Below are 13,852 nucleotides of genomic sequence, written 5' to 3' on the forward strand. Positions count from 1 at the left end.
AGGTCTGGGACACCCTGTATATTATATGAATCATCATTGTAATAAAGAATTAAAATAATTTTAAATCGCGCACGAAGACAATCTAAAATTTCTAGTTTTCATGACACTATATTGAGATGTTTCAAAGATAACTATATTTTCACATTATAATCTAATTTACATTTGGTTCGAAATTATTTTAAAGTCTAATAACGTTTTAAAAAAATATAAGAGTTCACTGCACAATTTCTTTCGAAACAACTCGTGTAAATGTAACAAATAATCTTAACTAGAATAATACATCCGTTGCTATGTATATAGCCACATATCCTTATCGAGTCAAGAAAATTTTCTTTATCATATCTTTTCGTATCGTAATATCTTAACAGTATATGAGTAGAAAACGGAAACAATAGCAATAGCAAATTATTTCTAATATTCCTAACACATTATCAAATTAAGGTTTAATACAAAGCTTAACCCAAGCAAGATAATAGGTAAAAAAATTATAATATACATTAATTTAGTATTTTAAAATAATACACATAAAATAATTATACACATTTACAATCGTAAAAAGATTCGCTTCTATAATAATGCAAATGATATATCTCACAGACCATATTAATAAAAACCAGTAAAATTTCTTTCCTGGCAATTTAATAACTTACAACAATAGCAAATGCATTATCTGCTCGTTCGATCGCGGGAGCTAGTTTTGCAGAATAAAATTTGTCACATTTTTATTTATACGGTCTACTATTATTAATGGACAATATTCACAGAGTCATGTTTATATATACAGTTTTTATTTATTCTAGAAAAAATTGAATATATTAACATAAAAACGACTATATAATTCTTATTTATTATAAATTTCTCCCAAGATCAAATTCTGTTAAATACTGCACACATTCCCTACGATATTTATATTACTAATGGTACTTATATTTTTTTGTTGGATTACTCTTATTACACATAAAATTTTCTTTTTATTGATGTTATATGTATCTCATATTTCGTAGATTTGATTTGGACAGAATTTGATCTCATTATACTGCAGACAAATACATTATTTTATTTCCTATATGGACAATAGGAAACGTTGAACTTCTAATTTGGCTATTCAAATATAATTTGATTAATGTGATAAATTGACATATCTTTCATCTCATTTTCTTTCAGATATATATATATATATATATATATATATATATATATGTATGTATATACGTATCTCTTTTCTTTGCTCTCTAATGTAACAAGGCAGGTGTGGAGTACACATTTTGCATGCATGCATGTAACAAAACATTATACAATTTCTCATTCTTTTAATAAATATTCACAATACTTTTATTGCAATACTAAAACAAGAGAATTCCCTACTGATTACAAGAGAATACAGCTAAACTAGAAGTAATAACAAAAATTTGAGAAGCATTTGTGAGGATCACCTGGATCCATTAGACCTAACAGAACCAACCTTAGACCATATAAGTATGGACCAACAGTGGCTATGTTCAGGTTGGTTGTCAAAAAGAGCGACATCACTAACCAAGAACGATAAAACGATTATAAAATGCATTTTTGATTAATTATAAATATAAATTAAGAATAAAAGATAAGAAGATATAAAATAACATGATAGAATTTCGTAAAGATAGCAAATTTGATTTTCGCGCGAATTTTAAGTGACCAAAAACCGTTATACTTGGCAACACTTTTCGCCTGATTTTGCTATAGGATATACAGCCTACTGGCGATCCATACTTATATGGTATCTAAGGAACCAACAATTTTCTCGGCCATGCGGTCTATCCCTTCTTTTTTTTGTTATATTTGTGCCATATGGTCTTATTGATACTTTGGAAATGGGAAGACGATCAATGGCTGACAACAAGCACTTTAAATTCTATATCCAGGTACAAAAAGCATGCTATCCTCAAGCAGATTAATCGAGAGTAATGCTTCTCTGTGTGAATTTGGCCGCAGGATGCAGGTGTATAAAAGTGAGCAATTTACATTAATACTTCCAGACATTATTGCCTTCGGACTTTGCGAATCACATATCCACTAATACTCCAAATATGCCTCGCTCTCTTTCGTTCCTGCCTCGACATCACACGATACATTCGTTAAATCCAGGTGATCATTTCCTAGGGAGAAGGTGGCACAAGGTACCATATTCTGCAAGTAGCCCATGTATTTTCCACTATTCTGAAATCGAGCGTACGAGCGAGTTTTTATTATAGCATTCAGTTTTCATAAAAAGCGATGAAAAAACAAGCAAGAGAATGCGCAGTATACTCTACCATGGTATAAAACCAGGCACACTGTAAAGACTCACGATGCAATGTAGTTAATCCTAACTATTTAACAGGACGATAATGAAGTGTTAAATCTGCTGAACTTTTCCAGATGAAATGCCTAACCTGAGAAGCAAATAATCCAATATAACGATGTAACCTGTCTTTGACAAAAACAAAAGGTTCTTTTATTAATTTTGTACGTACTGTTCTCAAATCCATTGAAGGATCCAAGACTTGATCGTTACATAGAAGTTCGACTTTTTCCTCGGCCAGCGAAGAATTATCAGCGTTGGAGTCCGTGTTCGTTCTGTCACCTGCCGGAGACCCGCTGGAGACCGTATTTCCACCACCAGCTACCGAGCCCGAATCGCTCCCTGCACCGAGCACTTTATCGTAAACGTGCTCCGCCACTTTGCGCACTTGTATAAAGTCATTTGCGATCAAGCGATCCCTTTAAGATAACAAAGTATAAAGATTAATCATGTTTGCATGTGTTGCGTGTGTGTTGTTCAACTGTCATTTAAGCTACATACTTCTTCAGACTTTTTACACCCGAGGATGCATGTGGAAGAAGATAGAAGGGTATTTTAATGAACTGCGGAAGATTCTTGTCCACAACGATGTTCACCACCCATGGTGGTACCGTCTCGTTCAAAAGGACACCCTCAGTTTCACCTGCGGCGTCTCGAACTAATAATCGGTAAAGCGTTCTGCCTCCCACTTCACTGAGGAAACACGATAACATGAGTTCATTAAAAAAAAAAAACGAAAAACATTTAAAACAATATTTGCATACCTGAAGATGACGGGTGTATGATTAGGTACTGAAAAGTATGTATTTCCTCCTCTCGTATGTATGGGACCGTTTCCGTCATTGCCATTACCCTCGTTCTCGTCATCAGCGTGCAGCGGTCTCCACCAATGTTCAAGCAACGCTTGTAACAAGAGGTTTCCATAATTCACTGAAACATAGGAGACATATTAAGTCTTTGTATCAAGGCCACGAATAGTATTAATAAGAACAGCTCCTTACCTTTCTGATCTACAGCATCGTTATCTGCTAGGCCAGTTTCCTTAGTAGAAACCCACGCGGAGAAACAGTCATTTTCGTCTTGTCCTAAATGTATGGTTAACATCTGCAACACAATCAAAAGGTATCTAGAAGCGATTCAACTACAGGCAAACATCAATTTCATAAAGAAAGGTACGTACCCCTGTCTTGAGATCAACATTAAACCAGTTTGGAACATAAACCATTTTATTTCTCTTTTTGCACTCCTGTTCGAAGTCGACTCTACCTAAATCTTCTACTTTACAAGCCTTTAATACATCATATAGTGCAACATTTTCTTCTGTATCTTTCGTCAAGACGTGTCTTTTATCGTTTAGTATATGATAGTGTCTTATAGCAGGACCACCTAGGATCTTTTGTGCAGGTTCAGTGTTTCTTAGGATATTGCCTGACACGTTACTAGCGGAATCACAATAATCCCCGATTCCTAATTCTTGCCAATCCTTTTGGCTTATAGACTGCAATCATAAAAAATTTTTTTCATAATTTATATGTTTCTCTCTTGAACTACTAGAAACTTGTAATATGAAGCTCCATTTACCCAATTATTAATTGTCGACTCGCTGGTCGCAACCCAAATGCTAGATTGATCCGGCGTCATAGCCATCTTGAGTATAGGTGCCTTCTCCTCGCAGATAACTGTGTATTTCTCTGTAGCGTATCCCTGTAATTCTGTCATTACTACTCTTTTATCCCTACCGCCGGATATTACGTAGCTAAAATTGTCTGTTGCCTAAAATATGTTAGACTTTAATGCAATACTTCGTACAGCAATTACTGTTAATAATCAAGATATATACTTTATACGTATAATTACCAATAACGCCCATACTCCTTCTTTGTGAACTCTGAATGTCTGGATACATCTCTGTTGACCGAGTGACCACAGTTTGATAGTGCCATCGGAACTCGCTGATAAGCACTGCGTGCCATCCCTATTCAGGACTAGCGCCTTAATATTGTCCGTATGACCGCGAAGCTTCATGAGTTTGGTACAATATCGTGGATCCCACACTCGAAGAACCTTCTCCGTGCTACCACTCACGATGATCGTGCCGGTCTGATTCATGGCAAGACTATAGATGGAATCTCTATTCCCACTCAGGGATGAAGCTGCAAGACGCGATTAGCACATTAATTGAGGATTTATACGGCATAGAATATCATATTGCGGATACATACTCGTCACTGTATTATTGCTCGCAGTAAGAGCAGTTAGCGTATTAACATCCCACAAAAATATTGACTTGTCTAGACCCGCACTAGCAACCTGCTCTCTATCTTTAGCATACGCTAGTGCTTTGACATAGTCCTTGTGCGTACGCAACGTCGACATGCAAAAACCTTTATGCGCATTCCATACCTTTACAGTTGTGTCGGAACTCGCGGATATAACTGTACAGATTTGACGACAATTAAGACACATTACGATTGGTGTAGAGAAAATTTATGATATACGAGCAATACGTACGATTCTTGCCACCGCAACATAATACTATATCATTCACCCAATCTGTATGATGTTCCATAGATTGTATGTATGGTTCCTTCATATTCTTACAGTTCCATATCCTTATAATGCTGTCTCTACCAGCAGAATATAGCCTGTGCAGAGCTGGATCATACTGCAGAGAATTAACACCAGCTCTGTGCTGCTTTTCCACCTCGTCTCTTATAACCATAGATACCTTTGTGGAAGCAATTGATTGCAAAATTAATACGATTTCTCTGGCATTTTTAACTTCTAATTCAATGTTCAGTGTTCAATCTCTAATGCTGAATTAAAGTAGCTTAATGGAAATGTAAGTCAATTTTACATTGAACTTGGCATCAGCGAAGAGATAAATCCAACACATACATTCAACATATTAAACGCATATAGTACTCAACATTTATATAATGTATATGTTAATTTAAATTAATTTAAATTAAATTAAATATGTTATATTTCTCCGTGAGGAAAAAAACATCGTGGAGACAGAAATATTTTATCACGAAACACATTACTGTATAATTCCATGAACGTCATAACGAACTTTTGTAATCTTATACGCGGCATCGCGGTAAGCACTCGACCCACACCACGACACGGTCATCCTCCTCGACGCCGACGTTTCCTCGCAAGATCACGAATGCGTCGCATTTTCTCGAGGAATCATCAGATCGAGGGAAAGCCTATCGATCTATCTACCTGTACTTTTTTACGGGCGCTCTGCCCGCCCGTCTTGTGAGCTGCCATTATGTCCAGAATGCTTGTATCCAGCGGACGACGGTTCGACGGCGATCCCGGCGCTTAGAATCGGAGTGCAAGCGCGACTCGCAGCGCGCGCGCGTGTGTACGATACTCAGGCTGCGACAACAGTTCCACGTTGCGCTCGCTCGTTATGTCGCACTCGCGGCGTCATTAGCACCATCGTCGTGACGATCTCGTTGCCGATCCTCACTGTCGAGATGCACGAGTACGACGATCGCGCGGCACCATCGTCGTTATCATCATTATTCTTGCCTACTTAGGAAGCTTTCACGGGACACGACGCGCGAGACAGGCGGTGGTGCATCACCGTGAAGCCGTCGCGAGTGTTGGCAAGCGACGAGCAATGAATCGCGCAGCGAACGTCAGGTGGTTCTTCTCGATAGCAAACCCCCGTTCATGACGCCGAACATGCACTACGCTCGTAGTAATCGTTGCTGCTACTCTCGTACTGCCGGTGTCAATATGATATGCCTCAACATTACGTATATAACGTTACATCACGGCGCTACCACGAAACGATAAGTGCGATAACGCCGATCCAAATCTCATTCGTCGCGCCTCGACCGCGCGTCGAATCGCGCAATCGACAGAAACGCACAGTATGAAATGTGCTTAACTTTCAGAGAAAATATTTCCTACATAAATACCAAAAGAATTTTTTTCACATATATATATGTATACTTTGTGCATCTCTCTCATGATTTAAGTACCTTAAATGTTTATTCTGATAGGTTATGCGATTAATTTGTACGATTGATCCAGTGACTACGTATTGTACAATGTAGTGAAAATAAAAATGGGTACGTTCGTGAGACACAACCATTGTGCAACGTTGTTGCAGTTAAATAAATATTTCCTCAACACTCCCGCTCACTGAGAGCATTTTCAACATGTTCGATAAGCGAATGCTATTTTGTGAGCGATTTATAACTACACTCGATGATTGCTTTTCGCTCAGCGAATGCTCCGTCAAAGGATGCACAACGACTCGCGTTGATCTTGTTTTTTATAGCTGCAAGAACAGACCACCGGTCTCCTGAACGTACATACCCTATGAAATTATAGATTCACTAAGTATCCACCAATAAGAGTACAGAGTTTTTAGTGAATTCGCTCGCTGTGCACAAACGCGCACAATCGATTATCCAATCCACCTAGCGTGTGTATCGTTGTGATTGGTTCCTCGACATGACGATCAGCGAATCGCGTCGCGATGCGTTCATTGTGAAGGAGAGCGTCAAAAGGTACGCTAGTGATACACGCCCGACAGAAGTGTGCTAACTGTGCAGTACACACGTTCATCAGTTTCAATTAATCAGCAGCTTCGCCATTTTCCTGAGTGTAAACTTCCTCGCCACGTATCTTGCCGTCGTTGTTGAACGAGACTGCGAGAGCCAGCGAGTACGTATGATCGCGATCGCCGCCAGTTCGATATTACTGGTAACATGAATCAATCGCGGAATTTCACGTCCCTGTTGAATCCGAGCTATCTGCAGAACGCCCAGCAGCAGCAGCAAAATGCCGCAAGCGCAAACTCGTCGGCGGCTATGGCCGCGGCCGCGGCTGCAGCGGCCGCTGCTGTAAACGCTGCGCTCGCCAACGGCGCGCAGCCAAACTCAAACGCAAATTCGCCGAACGCCACGGCGGTGGTCCGCAAACGAGAGATGGAAAGTAAGAATCTCTTCATCTTTCTCCTCCCCCTTCGCTCTCCTCCGTTTCTGTTCTTACCTTCCACGAGTGGCAATGAATTAAACAATGAGCATTCTCATGATTTTAATTCATATAATCGCTTTCATTTATCTTAGGTTTGTTCGTGTTACATGAACGTTTCATCTTCTACTAACTTTTATTCTTTATCTTTTTCTCTCTAACGCCTGATCTATATCCATTTTATTTTAAGTACAAAAAGTATAAGTGGTGCAACTGTAAAGAACAAACCTCTTATAAATGTAAGGAGAATACTATCATGCGTATTGTTGTATATTCACATTGGCAAAAGATTTTGGTTATTTCGATGTCACGTGTTGCTTCGGAAACTTATATTCTAATGATAAAGTTGTTTTTACAGATGATAGCATGAAACAAGAGAAAGAACTAAAAGACGGAGAACGTAAGAAGAGGAAAAAGACTAGATGGAGTGGTAGCGAACATGACAAAACATTTATACCAGGGATGCCTACGGTACTACCAACAAATCTGACTCCTGAACAGGAGAGGGCTTATCTCTGTAAGTTTTCTTTTTTCGTTCAATATTTTTCTGACATTTCTTTTAATACACTAGTATATATGTGACTAGGGAATTATTTCCAAATATCTTGCTTCTGTACATAAGTTTTTGAAATCTAATTTATAGAGTAGAGATGGCTATGAATGAAGTAAGTATGTATATGTATCAATAAAAATTCAAAATTCTTGGAGGTAAGCATCAGGACCTTGAAAACCGTATTAGAGCATCAAATTTGGCAAGGATTGCCAATTTTGCTGAATAATTAGAATCTGGCTATCGATGCATTTTCAATGCCATGAAATTCTATTGAACAAGATATACATTTCTATAAGCATTATATATCTCCTTTAGACAATTTACTGTAAATATCTGAAGTCGTACATCTTGCAATTTTCTTCTTTTAATTATTAAATTCAATGTTTGATAAATCGCATAAAGCACTGTAAGCTTTCGACTTTGAAAATAATAACGGTAGGGATTTAAATACACGCAGTTTTTATTCTGCGAGACATGCTTATTTTATAGAATGTATATGGTTATAGCAAATTGGCAATATCTAACTGTTGGGGTTTCCGCCCCCTCTAACCCGTTGGTTTACAGTTCAGCTGCAAATCGAGGAAATCAGCAGGAAGCTACGCACCGGAGATCTTGGAATTCCACTTAATCCCGAGGAAAGGTTTGAAAGAAACTTTCATACCAAAAATGAACGTTACATATCTACAATACCTATCTACTGACCATACAGCAGCCCGTAATACAGGAGCCTTATAAAGATATATCTATGGCTCAGTTTCAATTAGTGTGGGAACACCGATGTCCATTTGAAAATATCGGGCTTGATTAGAGCCCCCACAGCAACACAGAAGACGAATTTTGATACTATTGGTTTGCCCTAATCAATCTTTCTTAATAATTCATTTTTATTAAACACTGCTACAACGCTGTCAAGTATCTCTCGTATCTCCTTAAATTCTATTAGAGTCAAGAATTAAGTGTAATTTCTAAGATAATACAAGATAGCTGTCAATATACTCGATACGTAATCAACTTTCGTATAACGTTAATCTCATAGATGAGTAGCAGTGTTTAAAGAGCAGTGGGTATTCTAGTCCATATATCTCTCGAATAGATACAATCTTGCACACATAAAAGAACTTTGAGAGGTGACCTATTGCAACCTCCTTTCGATAATCGGATAAAAATTCGGCAATTTGCAAGCGACATTATTCGGGCGTCTTATCATGAATTTACAGCTTCATGCATGGGTCATCTTGAACGAGATTCTATTTCTTTAATTCAAGCTGCCGTAATTTGCACGGCACATTTTGAAACTGTTGTAACATGATAATCTTGATACTAATAGGAAGATCGTCAATCAACTAATTATCTTTGTTGCTAATTACAATGTTAATGAGCAGATTTCAGGAAAATATCGGTTTGTTGAAATTCTTATTTGTACCGTAATGCTGTAACAAAGAATCTAACGTTACTTTCAGGTACAGGTCCTAAATAATAATAAATGCATATACTTTTTCTTAATGATAGATTAATTTATATTCCAATAGGTTTTTTAACTTTTCCGATTTTAGCTGGAACCATTATTTTTATGTCATTGTGTTTTTTGTTAATAGCGTACGACGTAATAAGATATACCGATTGCGCTACAACTAATCTAAAAGATTATTTCTTAATAATCACAGGATCTGTCTTAGCAGCTGACATCGTAGCGATATCTGCCGTGCACAAACGCGCAGTCTTCCAGTGGTTGCCTACCGTAGAAAACTAAATATATAGCTATTCTATACTCGGCAGCGGCATAATTTTTCTATTCTTTATTTTGCTCTCTTGGCACTGTTGGAAAATTCTAATGCACAGTTCTTTTATAGTCTTTAACAGTACATAACTAATCACATGAGCAAATTAATACGTGCAATGATTTCTCTAGGACATATGCGGTGTTGCATACATAATTTTGATAATAGCATCGCAAACGCAAATCGTTGTTATTGTCACAAAATTATTGAATATTCTTAATAAGCTACTTACAAGTTGTAGTTTTCCTCTAGTGTTTTAAACAAAGTTTCCAATTTAAAATTATCTCTTTTGACGAATATTTCATAAATTTGGACTCAATTTCAGAATTTACTAAGACATTTCTTCAACATGCTTAATCAAATATGTATCATATTTATAGAATTGAATTAATACAAAAGGAAAGAGATTATTATATGACAGTAACTTATTTATCAGAATTTTACCGCGAATTCTATCTAGATAATTTTCTGCTCTAAATGAACGGTTCTTCCCCACTTGTTCATACAATCATAGTAGGCTCAGGTTGCTTGTACGCTAGTACCGTCTTGATGAAAATTTATATCTTGATATGGTATTATCTTTTTTATTTTTCAGATCTCCTTCTCCAGAGCCTATTTACAGTAGCGATGGTAAACGATTGAACACAAGAGAATATCGTACAAGACGTAAGTTGGAAGAAGAACGTCATAATCTGATTCAGAAGATCCTCAAAATCAATCCGGAATTTAAACCTCCACCAGATTATAAGTGAGTCAATATACATATTACGTATTTTTAATATAAATAATTTTATACACATTTGTTACATATCTTTGCATGTATATAACTTTATATAATTTTTCACTCAAAATCCATGTTTATTTCTTTTTTTCAGACCACCAATAATACGAGTTCATGACAAAGTAATGATTCCCCAAGAAGAACATCCTGACATAAATTTTGTTGGTTTGCTTATTGGGCCACGTGGAAATACTCTAAAATGTAAGTGAATTACATTTCACAAAGTGCTGGCTTACATATGATACGCATAGTACTGAGACTTTATTTAAATCTAAAACATTTTTTAGCTATGGAAAAAGAAACGGGTGCAAAGATCATAATTCGTGGAAAGGGCTCTGTGAAGGAAGGAAAGGTTGGCAGAAAAGATGGACAACCATTGCCAGGCGAGGATGAACCGTTGCATGCTTATATTACGGCAAACAATTTAGATGCCGTGAAAAAGGCTGTAGAACGGGTAAACATTTTATTTTATGATATCTCGTTATTTACGATATTTAAAAATCATATAATTGTGAAAGAAATTTGTAGAAGATGTAAATAGTTATGTTAAATATACAAAAAAATTTGTATTCTGTTTTATCGTATCATTGAGTATTAAGCGTGTATGATAGTTGAAAGATAAACGTGAAAGCAATACATAGCATTAATCAGATTTGTGTTATCAGATACACGAAATTATTCGCCAAGGCGTGGAAGTACCAGAGGGTCAAAATGATTTACGACGTAACCAATTACGTGAATTGGCTTTATTGAACGGAACTCTGCGTGAAAACGACGGGCCACGTTGCACTAATTGTGGAGCTTCAGATCATAAGTCGTGGCTGGTTTGTACAAATTAAGTTATATAACATTTCATCGAAAATACTGTAATTTTAGAATTAATGCTATTTTCAATGAAATTTTAGTGTCCGGATAAGCCCAATGTGACCAATAACATAGTGTGCTCGAGTTGTGGTGGTGCAGGACACATTGCTCGAGATTGTAGGTCAAAAAGACCCGGCCAAGGAGGTCCGGCAGCTGCCGGAATGGGAGGAATGGGCCAAGCTGGTGATAAAGCCAAGATAGATGAAGAATACATGTCCCTAATGGCAGAATTGGGAGAAGGTCCACCACCAGATAGATCGAAGACGGGACAGGGCAGACAAAATCCTAATCCCAATTATCCTGGACTTTTTGATAGGTACATTTTTCTTCCTCTTTTATTTATTCTCTCTTGTTATATTATTATCTCTTCATTTCACTCTTCTTGGAGTCTCTTATTACAGTCACACTTTTCTCTCTTTACAGACAACAACCACCACGTGCATTGATGGCAGCCCCGGCACATCCGCCACCACAGATGATGCAAGGTGGTCCAATGATGCCACCGCCGGGTATGGCGCCGCCACCATGGAGTCAGGGCGGCGAAGGAATGAACAACATGAATATGCAGTGGCAGCCACCAGTGAGCATGCCGCCTCCACCGGGCGTGATGCAGCCACCACCGCCGCCACCTGGCTCCACTACTCAGCCAAACATTCCGCCGTTAATGCCGTGGATGGCCGCTGGAAACAATCAACCACCGCCTCCAGGTCAGATGCCACCCACTCAGATTCCGCCACCAGGAATGGGTATACCTCCGTGGCAGCAAAATCAGCAGGGTCCGATGCGACCGCCACCACCAGGCACTGCACCGCCGCCAGGTTTTCCTGGTGGTTGGCAACCGCAACAGATGGGAGGCTGGCCGCCGGCGGCTCCGGTGCCGCCTCCGCCACAGCAACAAACTCCTGCACCACCTGGGATTGACTTGAACACATTGCCGACATTGCTGGCGCAGCCACCACCGCCACCACCGCCCACCAGTTAGTCCTAATCTTATCGTAAATTCAGCGAATGACTTCCGATCTATGTAATAATGAGATTACATTCTCACATGATTGATACACGAAAGCGATCGGTATAAAGGAAACTTGTGGAAGAAAGATAAAGAAGAAGTTAGAAGAAACTGAAGACATGTGCTAGTAGGAAATCAGAGAATAAAGAATAGAGAAACTAGGAATAAAAACAACGTGATTGTATCGCGTCTTTTATTTAAATGAATAATTTTGATTATTCTTTTCCTCTTTCATTGATTTCGTCTTACTATGACAATATCGATTTCTGCACATAATCGTTATTATTCAGTGAGTTATTATTATTATTATTATTAGATAATGGACAGATAAATGCCGAGAACGTTGGAAGTCCAGATTATATTCCTCAAATATGTATCCAGTTTTACCTAGTTACCACTCTGTATTTGCTGTTTGTATACTCTGAAATTTCTTACGAGATTTGTAAACGATTACCACGATGCAACAAGAGTATAGTCTGAGAGCACAAGTATAGGCAGTTCTACATTCATTTTTTACTTTGCTTCATTTCTGAACGTCGCTTCCGAAATTGAATCTATCAATGTTGAATAATTGTAACATAAGTAAACCATTTGTTCATATATTTCATACATATTTCTTATGTACAAATTATGCAAATACTTCGTATTGCCTATTGCAATTCTTTTAGCATACAGTGACATTGTTTTCGATTATTATAACAAGAAAATGACAATTTCTGAAAAATGTATATCGTGTTTCGAGATATATGCTAATTTATTTACAATTAAGCTAAAAATCATATGTTGCGCATAAGTACAATTTTTACCCCCCGATATTTTAATTAACTTTGCAAAATAACGCGGGAAAGTCGATTGAAAATCATTTGCATGTGTTAGAATGAATGCTCGTAAATAATATAAAACGAGATAAATCTATCGATGTCAGAGATCTTTTAGATATAAATTTCCATCATATACTGAAATCACCGCTTTTGTAGCAACGTATGTTCGCATCTTTGAGTGCAAGTGGTCATATACAGGCATTGTACGTCTACGTTCATACAGTTACGTACATTGTATTACGACACCGAGAGTAAACGAATTTCCGTGCCGCTAATTGACAATTTCGATTAAAAAAATATAAATGCCATCGTTGCTTCACGTTATGAATGCTATTTTATTTTTTACCGATAAAATAAATAGTGACCGATATATGCATATCGGTTCTTATTATATCACAACCGATAGTATTCAAGATCAAGAACGATCAAGCGCAATAATTTCCTATCTATTACACCTGATAGTAAAAAGGATTTTAACAAAGGTTTTGCATCACATATTACTTTATACACTAATATTACTGTCATATATTACGTTGAACATAAGCTATAATGAATTAAATTATAAAGAATTTGCTAAGTTGCTTGGTATGTATTCTGATTATACACAATAAACACGTACGAAATGGAAGGGATACATTATTGAATGATTTCGCTTCTCATTATCTTTGCAAAATATTTTCTTGGTGCACTTATGAAACTCTTCTATTAATATTTCTTTATAA

At 37.4% G+C, this 13,852-nt stretch overlaps 2 protein-coding genes across 3 annotated transcripts; one reads left to right on the forward strand and one right to left on the reverse strand.

The window, feature by feature from the left end:
• Window positions 1-113: 113 nt before the first annotated feature.
• LOC105282060 (WD repeat-containing protein 48) lies at window positions 114-6,550 on the reverse strand. The gene is made up of 12 exons (XM_011343763.3): window positions 5,552-6,550; window positions 4,832-5,048; window positions 4,543-4,755; window positions 4,178-4,473; window positions 3,902-4,093; window positions 3,501-3,818; window positions 3,322-3,424; window positions 3,085-3,250; window positions 2,822-3,013; window positions 2,493-2,739; window positions 2,292-2,411; window positions 114-2,196 (listed from the first exon to the last, which is right to left on the reverse strand). The coding sequence occupies exons 1-11, from the start codon at window positions 5,597-5,599 to the stop codon at window positions 2,349-2,351; spliced, it is 2,055 nt and encodes a 684-aa protein (XP_011342065.1). The 5' UTR covers window positions 5,600-6,550; the 3' UTR covers window positions 114-2,196; window positions 2,292-2,348.
• A 305-nt stretch (window positions 6,551-6,855) lies between these two features.
• Window positions 6,856-13,762, forward strand: LOC105282061 (splicing factor 1). Of its 2 annotated transcripts, XM_026971087.1 has the most exons (10): window positions 6,856-7,015; window positions 7,111-7,285; window positions 7,683-7,841; window positions 8,442-8,517; window positions 10,251-10,403; window positions 10,531-10,637; window positions 10,724-10,890; window positions 11,102-11,260; window positions 11,342-11,616; window positions 11,724-12,282. In XM_026971087.1, exons 2-10 carry the CDS (start codon window positions 7,162-7,164, stop codon window positions 12,280-12,282), a joined length of 1,779 nt encoding a protein of 592 aa, XP_026826888.1. In that variant the 5' UTR covers window positions 6,856-7,015; window positions 7,111-7,161. The 2 variants fall into 2 exon arrangements, with proteins under 2 accessions (XP_026826888.1, XP_011342066.2); XM_011343764.3 differs by lacking the exon at window positions 6,856-7,015 and having other exon boundaries at window positions 7,060-7,285; window positions 11,724-13,762.
• Window positions 13,763-13,852: the final 90 nt, after the last annotated feature.

This window comes from Ooceraea biroi, chromosome 7 (assembly GCF_003672135.1).
Source record: "Ooceraea biroi isolate clonal line C1 chromosome 7, Obir_v5.4, whole genome shotgun sequence".
Classification (NCBI taxonomy): Eukaryota; Metazoa; Arthropoda; class Insecta; order Hymenoptera; family Formicidae; genus Ooceraea; species Ooceraea biroi.

What these genes read in the sequence shown, in the direction of transcription:
- LOC105282060 (XM_011343763.3), bottom strand. Translation starts at nt 5,599, where the DNA reads ATGGCAGCTCACAAGACGGGCGGGCAGAGCGCCCGTAAAAAAGTACAG. An exon ending in ATGTTGCGGTGGCAAGAATC is followed by an intron (nt 4,756 to 4,831) that starts GTACGTATTGCT and finishes AAATCTGTACAG; the next exon opens with TTATATCCGCGAGTTCCGAC. An exon ending in ATGTTGATCTCAAGACAGGG is followed by an intron (nt 3,425 to 3,500) that starts GTACGTACCTTT and finishes ATTGTGTTGCAG; the next exon opens with ATGTTAACCATACATTTAGG.
- LOC105282061 (XM_011343764.3), top strand. Translation starts at nt 7,060, where the DNA reads ATGAATCAATCGCGGAATTTCACGTCCCTGTTGAATCCGAGCTATCTG. An exon ending in AAACCTCCACCAGATTATAA is followed by an intron (nt 10,404 to 10,530) that starts GTGAGTCAATAT and finishes TCTTTTTTTCAG; the next exon opens with ACCACCAATAATACGAGTTC. An exon ending in TGAAAAAGGCTGTAGAACGG is followed by an intron (nt 10,891 to 11,101) that starts GTAAACATTTTA and finishes TTGTGTTATCAG; the next exon opens with ATACACGAAATTATTCGCCA.